At 49.4% G+C, this 18,417-nt stretch overlaps 1 protein-coding gene across 1 annotated transcript in view; it reads right to left on the bottom strand.

Moving 5' to 3' along the window:
* The window catches only part of MARK2 (microtubule affinity regulating kinase 2), a 58,281-nt gene extending 44,409 nt beyond the window's left edge, over positions 1–13,872 (bottom strand). Inside the window, 1 exon segment of the mRNA XM_082748189.1 lies at positions 13,248–13,872. Coding sequence (XP_082604315.1) covers positions 13,248–13,301 — 54 coding nt within the window. The 5' untranslated portion in view covers positions 13,302–13,872.
* Between the last annotated feature and the right edge of the window lie 4,545 nt (positions 13,873–18,417).

The following is an 18,417-nucleotide window of genomic DNA, read 5'->3' as shown; positions in this document are numbered from 1 at the left end:
CCAAGACACTGACCAACCAAAGCCAGGGAGAATTAATCCAAATTTTGTCTACATCTGTGCTTCTTATACTTTTTGGTTTCAGAAATTCTTTGCAACTATTAAAAATAACGGGAGTCCCCCAAAAGTTTTTGTTTATATGCACTATATCTATTAATAGTTACTATATAAGAAATAAAAAAGACTTAACTATGTATCCATCCATTTAAAAGAACATAATACACCACTGCATGTAAACATGAGTTACTTTAAAATATATATATATTTATTTATTTGAGAGAGCGAGAGAGCGCGCGCGCGTGTGAGTGCACATGCACAGAAAGAGAGGGAGAGAAAGAATTTCAGGCTGACTCTGCACTGAGCGTGGAGCCCAATGTGGGGTTTGATCTCACAACCCTGAGATCATGACCTGAGCTGAAACCAAAAGTCAGAAGCTTTACCGACTGAGGCACCCAGGCGCCCCTTAAGTTACTTATTTTAATGAAAAACAAGGCAAAACAAAACAAAACAAAACAAAAAAAAACAAGAGAAAAAAAACATCCAAAAATACCTGTATTTGCCAAATCACAATTTCACACATGCCAAAGGAAGTCCTCCCCATGAACTTATCTCATAATTCAATCAAAACACAATACCAGACAAAAACTCGAAAAACTCCACGCTAAAAAACTAGGGGGAAAAATGAGGAACACTTAAAAGAATAAAGAGAATGGGAAAATGGGGAAAAGAAAAAGTTTTAAGGAAAAAGAGGGAGGGGGAATAAACCAAAAAGCCACAGATAAAACAACGAAAAACCTTAAGGGGCCAATGCTGTCCGTATTATAAGGAGGAAATAAGTTAGCTTGGGTCAAAGTCTCTGGGGCCCAGACAGGACAATATAGCAGCACGAACTGTAAACAGGGGCTCCTCATGAAGTCACCGCAAGTAACCAACTCAAGACAGACAATCAGCTCAAGTTTTGTCTACAAACAAAGGTTTTTTTCACGTTTTGATCTCCAGAACTCTCTATACTCTTTAATAAATTACTGAGGACTGCAGAAATATTTTGTTTATGGGGGTTACAGCTATCAATAGCTACCCTGTTAGAAACTGAAATGGTAACTTAAAAAATATTTTCATTAATTCACTCAAAACACTAAGCCCACTAAATGTTTATATGGAAAACCTACATTTTTGTGTGAAAAAACTGTGTTTTCTAAAACAAAATTAAATTCATGGCAAAGATTGCATTGTTTCACATTGTTGTACATCTCTTTAATGTCTGGCTTAATGGACGAGAGCCGACTTCTTATATCTGCTTCTGTATTCGATGTGCTTCGATCTGTTGTTCTGGTTTTAAGATATAAAGAGAATCTCCTTTCATACAGACCTGTAGTTGGAAAACGATGTTTAACAGCCTTTCAAAGCCTGAGAATTTATCTTCTTCGACACTAGACCAAAACTCAAAAGCAGTAGTTTGTAAAAGCTAGTTGCGATGTGCAATCTGAAAATTTATCAATGAATTTTTCGTGTCCTTTTATGTTAAAATCCACTGGTTATCTTGTACTTTGTAAGGGGCTGTTTTACCTACTGACAATCTGGGAAATATTCCTTTGTTGAATTATAAAGAATTTCCAAATACTGACATTTCATACAGTATCAAAAAATCATATTCCATTCATTTTACCACTGATCTCATCAAAAAGCTCTTTGACAAACACAGGTTTTTGAAAAGTCTCATTTTCACCTGAAAGCTTGGATATTATCACTGGCAATGGTGACAGACTCACTCCGTTCAACGTCAAGAAAATGTCCACTAAACACTCGAGTATGAATAACCAGAGTTTATCCGCCAGTTGTTCTTTCAAGTAAAAACGATGACCCATGCAGCTGGTTCAGTTCCAACACACTAGTGCATTTTCTCAGGACAGTCACTGTACCACGCTATCCAGCAGCGAGGCTCCAAGGACACTTGGCATTTCATCACTCAAAATATTAAAGAGACTTTTATTAGAGGATTGAGATTTAATAAAAATTAATAATTTTTAGTGCTTCATCTAAGACATTCTTAAGTAAAATGGCTTAAAAAAAAAAAAAAAAAAAAAAACGACAGCAGGAAAGAAGTCCCCGACTACCACCACTAGTAGAATCCAGTGCCACTCACTGCCTTGATTCACGCTATGATGCCAGCATTTTTCTGTCACTGCTTCTGCACCAATAGTGCAAATGGAAACAAAGTTGTTCCAGCATGAACCGTGAAAGTTAAGAGCGTTACTGAGCCCCTTGCATCTTTATTACTACTTGCGTTAGCTGCTGAGCATTCACAAAAAACAAAATTCTCGTAGTTGGTGCGGACACAGGTTGAGCCATGTCTGTAAGTCTGTACATTGGTAAGGCAAAAGAACAATTCTGCAAACAAGATATGAAGTCAGTCTTTGTATTTGTAGCTAGATCTTTAATTCGACGAGTCAGAGTAACACATGAAGTGCTCCTGCCCTGGATTTTTACTGACTTTTCAGCCAGTGGGCAGTCAGCAATGCCCGCTGCTCAAGACTTTATTAGTCTCTCGGCTACTGGGCAGGCTTTTCCAGCCAAAGTGATGTCAAAAAGTTATCCGGTAAGAAAAATGATTTTTTCCATTTCTAGGCTGGAAAGCTGGAGCAAATTCTGGCTTTTAAAGAGCTCATGGTGTGTATGCTTAAAATACTCAAATTCCTTTTTCTTTAAGCTTTGAATGATTGGTCTTGACACGATGTTGCAACTTAACCAGCACTGTAATACTACACAGATGTGTTCTGTTGCATAAGACCTGATAAAGTACATTGTTAACAACTATACTGCTGAGAAGACAGCTTTCGTTATAGTATCATCTCCTTTAATAACTTTTCATTTCTTATTTACAGTCCTGCCTAGGTTCTTCAGATTCCTCGCGTTCACTTGTTGATGTGTCCTGATGTGTCCGTTTCAGTAAAGAGAGACCGCAAATCTTCTAATCTCCCTTTTTAAAAGCCAACAATCCATTCTTAAATATAAGAGAAATAGGATAAATTTTCCTGTTTTAGAATAGAGTGCGAAAATAAGTTGTAAGTGAAATTTTAAATATTCTAGCCTTTCCCCCAAAGCTTTTACAAGTAAGTTTTGCAAGTTGTACTTACTTGTTTCCTCGAAGGTGCCAGGAAAATGCTGGCATTTCAAAATAATGATTTATAGGACAATAATGAGGTTTACAGGGATTACAGCAGGCACAACTGAAGACAGCTGCTAAGAGTATAGGAGAAGTACTGAGAACAAACTGAATTCATCCTTGCAAACTTTCATATTTATACCTTAAAGGACTACCTTAAACATTCCAGAAAACACAAGAATACAGAAGCACACATTTCATTAATCAGAGTGATGATGTCAGCACACATCACTCAGCCTCTGGAAAACTCCACTGTACACCAACAAAATGAGAGTGAAAAAAGGCAAATACTGCATTAATGTTGGGATGAAACTCATTTTGATTTCACGTACCACCAAACAGGTCTTAGGGAGCCCCAGGGTCCTCAAATCACACTTCAGGGACCACATTCAATATTGCATTACCAGAATTAACAACTCTCTCCTTGGATCTCTTTCAGGACAGGGTCCAGTGTTGTAGCATTCCGGGCAGGCCACGGGAAAACAGCCGAGAACTAACTTAGACCATGTCACCAGGGAAACCGGGATGCCGCCCCTAATAAGTTGTCAGATTGCCAAGCCCGGCTTTACTAAAGAAGGTGGCTCCAGAGACATAAAAAGAAAATGTTTTCTAAAGCAGCAAATCCCTAACTTTATAGAAATCAGACGAATAGGAGAAAGGACTGGGTGGTTCTGGGATTCTATACATGAAGGAGCTCTCAGACTATCAGAATCCCTCTCCTGAGCCAGGCCACAAAAGAGGCACAGAAACAGGTCAGGCAGAGTGGGCCATGGAGATGAAAACCCGAGATGGACAGTGATAATGAAGCAACAGAGTTCAAAGAAACCAAACAGAAAAAAAAAAAAAAAAAAAAGGAAGTGAGAGAAGTCAGCAGAGGGGTCAAAAGGAAGAGGAAAATACAGTGAAAGAAATATTCCCTGATGAGCTCTGAGGCGACACTGTTACCTTTCTCCTTGGCAGTTGCAATGTGAGAAAAGGAAGCAACTTACTTGCTGTACTGGCCAGGCATTCAGGCTCTAGAAGCTGGAAAGATAAAGATAAACAAGGAACGGACTGAGACCAAAATCTCAGCCCAAGATTCAAAGTCCGCAAACTCCTAGGAGCAGCCGCTGAGAAATGGCCGAGACCCTTCCAGGCCTCACAAAGGGGAGGCTCTCTTCTCACTTCAGAGAAGCCAGCAGAGATAACAAGGACCTGCCCCTGAAGGCCCCCTTGCTAGTGAAAAAGGAACCTAAAATCATTAGCTGCTAAATTCCCATGTGGTCTTTAAGAGAAACAGGGAGCTTTCTCCTGTTGCCAAAGGGTAAATACTGCACTTGAGAAGAAAGGAACGTGAAAGAAATCCCCTGGGCTCGCTCAGCAGGCTTCTTGTAACACCGGATCCCAACACTCAGAAAAACCCATGCTCTGGTGACTTTGGACTTGGCCTTCTAGGCCCTGATGAGGCTGCATATACACCACCACCAACACCACCACTCATAACACCGAAATATGGGCAAGCAAAAGGTAATGTTTTGGGGTGTTTCTTTTTCTTTTTAAAATTGATAAGATCACCCAATACTGATATCCTGTAAAAAAAAGTAAAATCCATTTTTTAAAGTGATCTCAATAGTATCTAAACCTCTCCAACAGCATTTCCACTCAGATAGGGGGTTGGCTCAAAAACAAAAACAAGGGGCGCCTGGGTGGCTCAGTGGGTTAAGCCTCTGCCTTAGGCTCAGGTCATGATCTCAGGGTCCTGGGATCCAGCCCCGCATCAGGCTCTCTGATCAGTGGGGAGCCTGTTTCCCCACCCCCCGCCCCTGCCTGCCTCTCTTGAGTACTTTGTGATCTCTCTCTGTGTCAAATAAATAAATAAAATCTTAAACACACACACAAAACACCCACAAAAATCAAAACAAAAAAGACCAAAAAAACCCTAAAATAAGCAATTTTTTTTTTTTTAAGATTTTACTCATTTGAGAGACAGAGCTGGAGAACACAAGCAGGGGGAGAGGCAGAGGGAGAGAGAGAAGCAGGCTCCCCGCTGACCAAGAAGCCTGATGGTGGCGGACCCCAGGACCCTGGGATCATGACCTGAACCAAAAGCAGATGCTCGGGCGCCTGGGTGGCTCAGTGGTTGGACCGCTGCCTTCGGCTCAGGTCATGATCTCAGGGTCCTGGGATCGAGTCCCGCATCGGGCTCTCTGCTCGGCAGGGAGCCTGCTTCCTTCTCTCTCTCTGCCTGCCTCTCCATCTACTTGTGATTTCTCTCTGTCAAATACTTGTGATTTCTCTCTGTCAAATAAATAAATAAATAAAATCTTTAAAAAAAAAAAAAAAAAAAAAAAAAAAAAAAGCAGATGCTCAACTGAGCCACCCAGGCGCCCAAAATAAACAAATTAAAAAAAAAAAAAATGTTGGAAACAGCACCTAAGGGACCCTAATGACTAAAAGAAACCAAGATTCTTTTAATCAATTCAGAGAAATTCCAACATACATTGACCCGGAGCTGTTGGTGCTCAGAAAAACCCACTGAGTTGCTTCACTAAATGGTGAGGACAGTGATTACGATGTCCTGCCAGCCATTATTCTAAGTGCCTTATATTCAGTACCCCTTTTAATGCCCCCAGTAACTATACCTACAAGATAGCATTACCCCATTTTTACAGATGAGCAAACATGCCTGGAGCAATTAAGTAAGCCCGAGGTCAGAGTAGAGACTGACCAAGACTCCAGTCCAGGGTATGGAATCTGGAGAACCTGCTGTAATCACAACACACCACTTATTGGAAGTCTCCAAGTGCTGGGATCTCTTTGCAACTCTGCCATAAGCTCAACTCAATTAGAATGCTACTGCTAGACCAAGCAGGCCTAAGGGGCCCCACTTCCTGTGACTAGAGAACCAGTAATTCAAACTCTTGTGGGCAAAAACAAAGCAACAAGCCACAAGTGCATCCAACACCACATGCAAAGACACTCAGATGATGGCCATCTGCGGTGGGGAGGCGGGGAGATGACAGGGTTGGGGGGGGTAGGGGAAGGCCAGCAGACCCTCCGATCTGAAGACGGTGGAGGGTGATACTCTCCATACAGGGTATCAGTAACCAAAACAAAACCTTCACCGAAATGGTGCTCAGGAGGAGCAATGAGTACATCATCGTAGTATCGACAGGAGCAGCCCGCCCCCAAGGACAAGGGCAAGAGCAAGGGCAAGGGCAGGAATGATGTTTGCAGGTGGTTTCACTCATTAATCAGCGAACTTTCGGACGTGGGAGTTTTCCGTTTAGTGGGGGACTGGGAAAACAATCCTGCTAGATTAGTAGCGCTGATGGGCATAGGTGCCTTAGAATCCCGTCTTTTCCCGGAGAAGACTTCCCTTTCGCTGTTCAGGAAGTGCCAGCACACGGTGACTGATGACTCCCACCTTTCCTACAGGTACAGACCGGCAACAGACTCACTGTCCCCATGGCTGAAGTACCTGCTGAACTGCCAAAGACCAAAAAGTTTTTTTTCTCCTTTTTCTTCCCCAACAGGCCTGGACAGATAGTCACACTGCATCAAGCCGAAAGGTGGGGGAGTGAGGGGGGGTGTCTTACTGGATTTAGCCAGCAGATCACAACAGCCAGGAATCCATTCCCATCCCAAGCCACAGACCCAGTGTCTTCTCCCGGGCCAGGCTGGAGGGCCTTCTGCCAAGCCGTGACTAGCGGTGGCGGCGGCAGGGGGGGGGGGGCAAGAACAGAAATCGTATCTTAGAGTGTCCGGTGAAAGGTGTGTAAGACAAAGTTGCCCTGAGCATCCCTGGGTGTAGAGAGAGCCTGCTCCTGCAGAGACGCCCGGCTCAGAGACCCGTTCAGTACTGGGAGAGGATGGGGATATTTACAGATCTCATCTAAACTCCTATCTCAATGAGCAGAGCCCCAGAGGAGGCAGACCTTTCTATTGCCAACTTCCCAAAGAGCACACAAGAAAAATAGGCCGAGGCTGCTCAAAACCAGCTTGACTGGTTCTACAGAGAAGCCTCAGGTCTGCTCCGCCTTCCTTATGTTATAAAGAAAAAGGTGGCTTGGAGCCAATCATTGAACACACCCCTCCTTTTCTCCTCTCTCCCTCCCCCCCCCCCCCGCCTCTCCCCTCCTATCTGCTGTCCCTCTGGACTCAAGCAGCCATCAATATCAGTGTCTACCTTGCCCTCGCCTACCAAACCTGTGCCTACCCGGCTTCATAAGCCTAACATTAACCGTCTGAGGAGCAAAAGGAAATGCATTTGTTTCTGGCGCTTCTCCCCTCATTTTCTACTGGTAAATGTAGGGATACATGGAAGTAGGGAGAAAGCGTGCCTAGGGACCAAGAAACTTCAAACCCTCTAGCCAAAGCAGACAGACAGGTGAAAGGATTATTTGTAGCCCCTAAAGCCCCGAGCAGGGTTAGTGGGCAAGAGAAAGAACTGGGATCCCTCTTTCTTTCTTTCTTTCTTTTTTTTTAAAGATTTTATTTATTTGAGAGAGAGATCACGAGTAGGCAGAGAAGCAGGCAGAGAGTGGGGGAGGCAGGCTCCCTGCTGAGCAGAGAGCCGATGCGGAACTCCATCCCGGGACCCTGAGATCATGACCCAAGCCGAAGGCAGGCACTTAACCCACTGAGCCTCCCAGGCCCCCCTGGGATCCTTCTTTCAGTGGAGGATCAGTGGAAACCAAGAGGCCACCAGGTTCTCTCCTGGTATGGTCTCAGAATCAGATGCACCGACAGCCCAAAAGACAGCAATGGCACTTAGCGGTGGCCAACACCAAAAGGGCTGTGGTGGGATGGTGACATTCTGCTCCAAGAGCTAGAGCTTTCAGAGTTAACGTCGGGAGAGATGGCCTCTTCCCATGCCAGAAGTGGAAATGGGTGGTTTCCTCCCCCACAAAGTTTGTAAAGGCTTACTCTTCCCTCTGCTGAGACAGAAGGGGGAAATGCACAGATAACACTGCAGTGACTCACTCATGTTTGATGAAGGCTGCGAGAAAGCCTGGAGAATCCAAGCGAGAAGTGCAAAAAGGTACAAATGCTGGCATCTCCATCAAGAGAAGGAAACCCAGCCACCTATCTGGTTTGTCACTTTGCTGAACTTCCGCTGGAGGAGGAAGCCTAGGTTTCAAGCTCCACCCACCCTTTCCCCATCACTCTCGGTTTTTGCTTTGCTAGGCAAGTGGCAAACCTGGCAGCACCACCAGCTCTGACAGAATCAAACCCTTTCTCCATCTCCTCTCCCGGAGGCGGCCCAGGAGCCAGTCTGCAGCTTAACCAGGCGGCGGGGGGCTGCGGCGGGACCCGCTTACTGCAGGAAAGCCTCATCAGGCAGTCTTGGGGAAGGAAGGACAACCACCCTCCTTGCCCTTTCCATCTGCTGAGGTTACTTCATCCCGATCCATTAATAGGCTTCAAAGTGCTGCTGGGGGGAGGTGGGGTGGCGGAGAGTCCATTTAGCAGAGTTATCATGGGGCCAAAGGTGGCGCCCATCCCCCACCCCGCTTGTCGATAATGGGCCACAAAGTCTGAGGCTTGGCTGCACTCTAGGCATAAAATATTCATTCCAGCCGACATAATACATATGTAGGAAAGTCAGGGAAGCTCCTGGGAGAAGAGAAAGGCCAGCCAGGTGGCTAAGTGCGCAATGGGAAAGAGTTCATGGAGGAATGGGTTAGTCCTGGTCAAATGCCCACTGAGAACTGGGTTGTTCTGTCCAAAGGGGAAAGTGTATAGTCGGAGAAGTTTTTGCCTTCCCAGAGCTCTCACCATGCAAACCTCTCAGGCATATTCTCAATTTTTTCCTATCTCACCGGCATCAGTTAAGACACTGACAGTGAAAAGAATCTTAGGCCCAATCTCTGGTCACCATCTGAAAGATGCAGTCATTCCCTGTGCAAACTTGATGTTAATCTAAAGCAGGCCAAGTTTCAACGACTCTCTTGCATCCATCCGTTTAGCTACTTCTCAAAGTCCACAGATTAGAGAAATTATTACAATTCACTCAGTGGTTACCTTTACTGGGTTCAAAGATAATGGTTTGGTGAGCAACTCCGCGAGCTCCCGACTCCTACAGCCCTTGCTCTTACAGGGCCTCATTCTAATTTCTAGGGCCATGCAGGAAGTGAGAATGTCATCCACCCACACCCCTGACCAGAAGGCAGCACCACTAAGGAGCCCTTGGCCAGAGTCAGAGGGCAGAAGTCAGAGTCTGCCCCAGAGCAGAGCGCCGCACAGCCCCCAGGACACGTCAGGGAAATGAGAGCCAACCCAGCTCTCTGCTAGAGTCGACGCTAAAACCAAATTATTCGATGCAGTGTTCAGCCAGAATCAACACTGGCATCCAAGGGATGTGTGTCTAGAGTGGCTCAGTTGTTCGTTACAGGATTCTCTGAGTTAGGTTTGCTCGCTTCAGCCAGACTTCCACAATCCTCTTCCTAGAACCACCCAAAAGAATCAACACCACCGCTCGCTCCCCAGCAGAATGACAGCGACCCCCTCCCTTGCCCACTGCGGCCGAAGCAGGGCTGGTACTGAAAGGCTCCTGCTTTCTGTCAGAAGGCCTCCCTCCTGGTTCCTGAGGCCCAGGGGTGGGGCAGGTCTGAAGCCAGTAGGCCCTCTACCAGGTGTAGCTACGGGAAGCTCTGGCCAGCAGCAGAACTCTGGAAGCTGGACCCCCTCCACACTGGCCCATTACTGCTGCCCCGGCTGGAAGACAAAACAGTCATCTTGCTGATTGCTTTCACCACCGCCAAGCCTCCGGGCCAGCAGAGCCATTTGGAAAAGTGGACAGAAGGCTCCTCGCAGACTGAGAATCAAAACTACCAGCCCCAGGTCACAACCCTCCTTCTGCAAATGAAAGAAGAGTTTATGGCTGAGAGAAAGCACATCTGCAACCAGGTGTCACAGAACCATCTCGGGACTACGGGGCTTGACTTTCTTTTATCTCCCACTTTCCCTGCGAGAAGCAGAGTCGACAGCAAACAGGCACTCTCCCTGCAACACAAGGTTTATTTTTATGCTTCCACATTTTCTGTGTGTGTGTGTGTGTGTGTGTGTGTGTGATGTGTGTTTAATTCAGATGTGATCAAAGAGCTCCTGGAAACAGCTTCTCATCAGCCACATGTTTTAATAAAGAAAGGGAGAGAGGAAGAGCAACAAGGGGTGGGAGCTTAAAGACAACCAGGAGAGTTTGTTTACCTACTTCCTGGTGAAACCAGTGTAAGTAATTTAAACCTAAATACAGCGATAGAGCATCTTTGTGGGGAAGCAATCAGCCCAACCAAATTCCTCGCTTTTTATTTTACAACATTATGGCTTACTGCAACAACTGAACTTCCGGGACCAGAATCGCAACCGGACCAGAGGCTTTCTTGCTTTCTACCTGGTGGCACCATCTACTCTAAAGGAGGCCAATGCTTCTGGCATCCCTGGCCTCGTGACCAGGAGGGCTGCTACTCATCCTTTTCCTTGTTTTGTGAAAAATACAGGCATCTGCCTGGGGTAGGTGTATCCAAGCTTTTCCAAAGGCTGTGCTTTTGCTGGGGCGAGACTTAACGTCAAGTAGACAGCATCATTGGCCACCTTGAGAACGCCAGGAGAAGCGGTGAAGCGGCTGGGGGCACTTTAGTCCATAAAGTGCAAACGGGATGAGTAATTCGTAAATTTGGAACAGGATGACAAAGTATGCAGCCACTGCTCCAGACTCCGTTATCAAAGAGCAGCTTGCATTCCCAAATGGTTCACCCGATTCCTGCTCTCACAAAATCAATGGGTGTGCACCGACTTCCTACTACGCGCTCAGCAGTCTGCGAGCCAGGCAGGGAAGAGAGGAAATCAATGCACACATCATAAGAAAAAGACCACGGCGAGAATACATTTACATTTAGTAAACAGCACAAAGAAACCACATTGAGGCGGTCCGTGCTCTACTTTGCTGAACACAATACCCCCCACAGCCTCGGCCAGCGAGCAGGCACGGCGCCGCCACTCCCCACATGCCTGAGGGTGTCAGTCAGTCACTTGGCCTCCTCCTACCCGCTCGTAATCAACAGTCTGGGAAAGTTCTCCGGTTTAGCAGGGTTTACCTGCTAAGACAAAGGTGGTGATAGGAAAAGGAATGGAACAGGCCACCTCAGGAGGGCGTAGAAAAAGCGGTTCCCAGCAAGGAGACTAGCAGCTGGCAAACGGGGGCGAGGCTGGGAGATACAGACCACACTCCGGTTTCCAAAGACCTCAGTCCCATGCACAGCCAGTTGCAAAACCCAGTGATGAAACAGAAGTTCACCGGGCCCCCCTCTCAACTCGTTTCACCCCCAGAAGCAATGAGTCCATCAGCAACAAAAGGGTCAACCGGTGCAGAGAAAAACTCGGACCAGAACTCCCCCTGAGTTCCTGACTGCCCAGGTGACAGAGTGAGGGCGGGGGACACGAGAGAAAAACTCAGGAAAACGCAACAAGGGCAGATTTTCCAGGGAAGGATGTGAACACGCAAGAGAATAGAACAACATTCTACCGAGCTACGAAGAAAGAGCGCAACAAGAGGAAAACATAAAGGATGTCGTAAGGGAGAGGATGCAGAAAGGCAGCTGCAGCCCCGGGGGAGAAGAGCTCCTTTTTCAAGTCAAGTTTTTCTGGGCCTAGTAAAGTTCTCCACCAACAAGGGTGAGAAGGAGTCAGGGGACTCTCCCCGGGGCAGTTAGCAGTCAGCAAGGGACGGGGTGAAAGCAAGGGGAGGGGTGGAAAGTGGATGCCTCTGAGCTCACAGGTGAGGTGACACAGAAAACGCTAAAGCTTGGGTGACAGATGATAGCAGTGATTGCCAGGTGGGGGCCGGCGGGGGCGGGGGGCAGTGTAGCTCAAGAAACTAGTATACTGAGTGCCTGCCCCGGGAGTTACAAACACAAGCCAATCGGGAAAGACGGGACGGGGGCATGTGTGGGGCCAAGAAATATGATGTGGAAAAGGCAAGAGACTAATCCGGAGATGAAAGGCAACGCTGGGTAAAAGGTAGAGCAAGGAAGACTGGGTGAGGGTAGAGAGACCGGAAGGCATCAAGCAAGGAGGAAGAAACTGAAAAGTGACAGAACCAGGAGTGAAGACACAGGAAGGCATCATGGTTTGTGTGGCAGTGTGAGAAGGCAGAAGGGCAAGGATGGTGAGGGAGCGTGGCCAGAGAAAGGACTCAGCAACAGGTTGTACTGGCAGAGTGGGGCTGGGAGAATGTTCTCCCTCGGCAGGGAGCGTCCAGGGAGCAGGTCGGTAAAGCGCTCCGGGAGAAAACAGGAAACCCAGAGACTGAAAGCAAACCTGGGGGAACAGAACCCGAGGGATCCAGGCTCTGAAGGGAACCCTCCGGACTGGAACCCCAAAGACAACCTGTGGGAAAACTATGCGCATGACAGCAGTCTGGGAAACACGGAAGCAACAAATGCCAGCGCGAGGCACCAGGGAGCTCCTGGAGAAAAGAAGGGAAAGTGATGAGCAAAGAGTAGGCGAACCATTTGGAAAGGTGATGAGGGTGGAGCTGGTGGGTTGCAAGCAAGAGGGAGAGCACAATTCGGAGAAGGAAGGGGGGGGAAGGCTGGGGGAACTGGAAGAGGACACGGATCGAGAACACTCCGGGGCAGGGACCCTGAGGGTGATAAGCAGGGACTGGGAGAACCGGTGCGGGAGGAGGAGAAGCAACACTAGAGAGATGGAGGAAGGGGTGGACGACGATCTGGGGCAAATCGCGGGGTGCTCTTCGAGGAGCGGGAGGGTGGCGGCTTTAAGCGTGGGTGGAGGAAGACCAGAAAGGCCCCTGAGAGAAAAAGGGAAGAGGAGGGAAAGCTAGGGAGGTAACACGGAAGAGCGCAGGAAGGCGGTGAGGGGAGAGGGGGGTCAGCAGAAAAGACAAGTGTGCAGCTTGGAGTCAGGACGAGGTGGGTCCCAGGACAGGACTCCGAGGGGGATGTGCGAGGCTGAGAGCCAGATGACAGGGCAGCCGAGGCTTGCAGGGTGGCAGCAGGGACACGAGGAGAGCAGAGGAGGGAGGAGGCTCTGCAAGGTGCAGGGGCCCAGCCAGAGAATTCGGGGAGCCCTCGGGGCTCCTTACCTGCTCCGTGTCCCTCTCGTTCAGCGTGGGTAGGGGGGTCCGGGCGCTGGACATGGCGCCGGTATCTCAGGGGAGGGAACCGAGAAGCTTGGAGGAAGGGAGGGAAGGGAAGGCGCGGAGCCCGGCCGGGCGGGGCTTCTCACAGCAGGGGCACCCGCCGCATGGGCCCCGGCCGGGGGTGCGGGGAGGCCGGGCAGCCGCTCACGCCAGCCCGGGGATGCGCCGCTCGGGCTAGGCCGCGCCGGCTCCGAGCGGCTCCGGACCGCACCCCCCCGACCCCCGGCTGGGCTGTGCCGCCTTTCGGCCGGGCCGCGCCGCTCCGCCTACTCTCTGCCGCCGCAGCCGGCCGCCTGCCTCGCTCCTCCCCTGCCCTCAGCGGCACTGCTCCGCGCCCGGCACACAGGCAGCCGCCGCCGGACCTGCTGCTCCCAACATGGCCGCCACCACCGCCGGCCCTCGGCTCTTTCCGCCGGCAGCAGCCGGAAACATCCGAAGCGGCGAGGAACGGGAGGGGGGCGCGCCTCCTCCTCTCGGCCGCGGGCTACGGGTGAATTCCGGAAACACCCGAAGAAGGTAACCCCCGGGGACGCGCGCACCGCCTCGATTCCGAAGCCCAAGCTTCGTCTCTGTTTACGGAAACCCACGAAGCCACTCGGGAGACTCCAGCCACGCCCATAGGCCTTTCCCCGCCCACTTCAGGCAGGCTCGCTGCGGTTTCCGGAAACACCCGAAGTGGCGCCGCGTGCAGCGAGCCGGCCACGCCCCCGTCCCGCCCCACAGCGCACGGCAGTCGTCGGCCATTTCCGGCAACACCCGAGGCCCTGCGAACCCCGAGTTCCCTCGGGTAGTGCCCAGAGCCTGACTCTTCGTTTCTTTCCGTCAGTTTCCGGGCCTTTTCAAACCTCCAACCGGGAGCACGGATCACCTGCGCACGTTATTATTTGACTAAATAGAAAATAAGGCTGTTAGCATCCCAACGATTGGCATCCTTTGGTTCTAAAGCAACTTCCCTGTCTGCGTGTCTGCTCATCAGTCTGCCAGTCCCTCATAAAATCCGTCTCCTTTGTCATCCAGCCTATCAACATGTGTGTCACCTGTCAAGTGCAGCGTTATGACCTACCTAGCTGTCTTCACCTGCCATCGTCTATCTGGGCTTCTGTTTATCCATACACCCCACATCTAGTCCACAGTGTCCCCTAAGGTCCGGGGCGGGCACCAGGTCAGCGTCCTTGGCTCCCGGCTGTGGAAGGCTACGGGGGTCTCCCCCAGCCCTGCATTCCAGCCCCAGCTCGGTGCAATGAAAAATACGACGTGATCTTGGAAAGATTACATAACATCTCTGAGTTTAGGCTTCTTGACGTCCTTATATTAAGAGAATTCATGCCTTTGTTCCAGGGATGACATTCCAAATAACGTCTTTGAGTTCCACTTACCTCTTTTTTTAAATTGTTCAAAATAGCACAAAACGACATTGCACTATGGTAATACTGAGTCACGCCGGTTACCTTTTAAAATACCCCTGTAAGGTAAGGCAGAGGAGACAGTCGCATCTTAATTCATTTTTCATTTCATTTCTAAGACCAGAAAACTCACACACACAAAAAAGAAACTGGTTGAAAATGAGGATTCCTTAGGATTGAGAAGTTCTCTTCCTTTCCTGGACTTCAGTTTCATCAGTAAAGTGAGGTCTCCTATCTTTTGAGAGCCCCCACCTCCAACAGGAAGTTCACTCCTCACTTCCCCCTAGTCTGTCTCACCAGGGCAAGGCAGTAGGATGATTTCATTCCTCTGGCTCTGAGCTGCCCCCAACCCATTATACCCTGGACCTATGGGAACTTGTCCCACTCCACCCCAGGGCTCAACAACAGTTTAAGGTGGACAGAAACCAGAGTTCCCGCAGGAGCCCGAGACCAGGCTCTAGCAGCAAGTCCCCAAAGGTACAGGGGGAGATAGGCCCCAGGAATTGTGGGGAAAGGTGCTAGATGGACTTCTGACACTTGACTTTCAACTCCCATCTTGGCCAAGTCACCCAGAGAAATAGGCAGCTGGACAGATGCAACAAACTGCAGTATGGAGTACTTTCTAAGGCAACAGGTGCCACCTACGGTGCTCAGGACACCTCCTCATGGACCATTCTGGGTCCAGTCAGGCGCCCCGTCATTGAGGAAGAAGGAGCACAGAAGGAGGTGCGAGGGAAAGAGAGGAAGAGGTGAGGCGGGAGGATAGTCCAATACCCCCCACCCCAAATTCATCTGGAAAATCCATGAGAATCATCTGCCCTCTGGTGGCCAAAGCGAGACACACCGCTGATTCCTGTGCCCCGTACCACTCCAAGGCTTGGGTTTGGAAAGTAGGGAAAAGGGGCAAAGGGTTTGCAAGAGCAATGGAGGATGCCCTGGGGTCTTTCCTGGCCATGTTCTTGTCTAAGCAAACTCTACCTCCTCCATGCTTCTAACTCACTCCAGTTCTCACCCCTGCCTTCTGTCCTTGAGTGCCCACCCCTACTTCACCCATCCCCTCCTCTTCCTCACAAGGCTGTCCAACTGGTCTCCATGCCCAGACTCCCTCCAAGCTAATCCCACCAGACGTGCCAGAATAATCTGCTCCAAATCCAGCTCCAATGACATCTCTGCCTTACTGGAAGGCTCTCACCGGCTCCCATGCGAGATCTGCAGAGCTGGCTTCCTGGGCCTGGAAACCACGCGGTCCCACAGATCACTACTCTTAGAAGGGCCTTGAGTTTGATTTAATACTCTGCTGTCACCCTCTTGAAATTTTACCAAGGGGCCCTGCGTTTCCATTTTGCACTGGGCCCCACAAATTTGGGAGCCGGTCCCGGTGGTAAGAAAAGTGTTAGCTTGCATTCAGAGCTTTGCACAGTCTAGCCTCAACTTAACCTTGCTTGGTATCACTGGTTGACACCATCCCCCCAAGTTCCTGCCCTGCCACCAAGCTCTCTCACGGTGTTCTGCGCCACCGTGGGCTCCCAGATGGACTTCAAGATTCAATTCAAGCGTCACTTTCTCAAATCCCCTAACTTACCTAGTTCCCCTCAAAGATTAGTTATTGCCACACAGCTACCCCCTTCAATCTGCAAACCCATCCATTCACGAATCTCTATGGCACCCCTACTATGTGCCAGACATTGTTCTAGGTTCCTCACTTAGGTCAGTGAACAAAATAGACAAAGATCTCTGCCCTTAGGGAACTTAAATATCAATTACAGGAAGACAGACACCAAGCATAACAGTAAGGATTAAGGGCTATGGGAAATAAAAATGGTCAGCTAAGGATGATCGGGATTGCAGGGGTGAGTGGGGAGAGTATGAGTTGCATTATTAAGGTCTCAATGTTGGCCTCACCCAGAAGGTGACACCAGACACTTACAAGAGGTGAGGGAGTGAGTATCTGTGGGTATCTGGGGGAAGAGAATTCTAGGCAAGAAGGGAAGGCCAGTGCAAAGGTCCTGGGGCAAGAGAACAAGAAGGCCACTGGGACTGGAGTAGAGAGGGAGTGCGTAGTAGGAGAAGAGGGCAGAAAGACGTCATGGAGTCTGGCCTGGTGGACCATGCTCTGGCTTTCCCTTGGCGTGGTTGGAGAGCCGCTGCGGGGACATGATCAGACCATCTGCTGAGTCGAGAAGAGGGTAAAGCAGAAGGGCAGGCGCAGAAGAAGCCTGGAGACCAAGAAGGAGACTTTTAGAATAATTCAGGGATGAGATAATAGTGGCTTGGAGAGGAACAGCAGCAGTGGACGTAAGTGAGACGTGGTTGGTTTGGGGATGTATTTGGAAAATAGGGTTGTGGGGGTTTCTGGATGGACTGGCTTAGGGGGTGTGTGAGAGAGGAATTCAGGGTACTTCCAAGTTTTCTAACCTGACCAAAACAAAACAAACACAAAAAAAGACATCTAGGGGCGCCTGGGTGGCTCAGTGGGTTAAGCTGCTGCCTTCGGCTCAGGTCATGATCTCTGGGTCCTGGGATTGAGTCCCGCATCGGGCTTTCTGCTCAGCAGGGAGTCTGCTTCTGTCTCTCTCTCTGTCTGCCTCTCTGTCTACTGTGATCTTTGTCTGTCAAATAAACAAATAAAATCTTAAAAAAAAAAAAAAAGACATCTACCACAGTCCTCAGACCAGGTAGAAACCGACCAATAGGACCAGGGTCCCAGAGAAGTCATGAGGCTCTTTGGAATCAGGGAAGGCAGGGGTTGTGGGATTCCCAGCCCCAGTGGGCACAAAGGGGTTAGGGTAGCGCTCCCACGGGGCAGTGGGTCAGTGGACAGTGAAGAAAGAAGTCAAGGGGAGGGAAGGATGCTCAAATGGAAGACATCCTTGTTCTCACTGCTCTGAAATAAGACACTTCATCTTTCTCCTCCCAAACACCAGAGCCAGAGCATGCTCATTCCCGGTAGGCCACTCTCCGTGCTGGGAGGCAGGGACCAGAATTACTCTCTGGTCAAGAGTCCAGTGTTTGCGGTAAGGCAAGACCCACGCGTGCCCTCTGACTGGCCACAGACCCTCCCATCTCGCAGAGCATTATCCTGTTTTTCTTGGTGTCTCTGAATTTCCATCATGCATTTTATCACCACGCCCAGACGCCACACTGAAGTCGGGGCATTTCAGAGATGTTGGAGTGTGAGAACCAAATGCCCCTCTGAGCACCCCTGGACTAGAATGTTCGTTATCAGTGCCCCTGCCCAAACGCACCCAGGGCTGGCCCTACCTTTCGCATTCCCCTTTCTTTCTTGGTTTTGCTAACACGCATGGGGAGCTGGGTACCCTGTGGGCGCTCTCTCAATCAGGATGAGAGAAGTTCCCTGTTGCGGAACTGTTGTGGGACCAGAGGAGTCAAGTTCAGGTGTCCTCGCCAGAGGGGCTTCTTAGTACTTCTGTCATCTTAGGCAAGCCTCCTAACCTCTCTCTACCTTAATTTTCCCATCTTTTCAATGGGGAGAATAAAAGTACCTACTTTACGAGGTTGATGGGTGAGGATATGAGTTAGTATAGGAAACGTGCTTAGACAGAGCCCGGTGGATGGCCAACGCATTGTGTGGGCTGCTGTTATTATAAGACATCATCTAACCAGCCTCCCTGAGTCTCCTTTTAATTCTCTCTGCCGTAACCTCCCTGCTTCCCTGGAGAACAACACAGGACTAGAAGTAAGAGAGCCCA

This window comes from Mustela nivalis (assembly GCF_964662115.1).
Source record: "Mustela nivalis genome assembly, chromosome: 9".
Classification (NCBI taxonomy): Eukaryota; Metazoa; Chordata; class Mammalia; order Carnivora; family Mustelidae; genus Mustela; species Mustela nivalis.
This window is presented reverse-complemented; position numbering and strand designations above follow the sequence as displayed.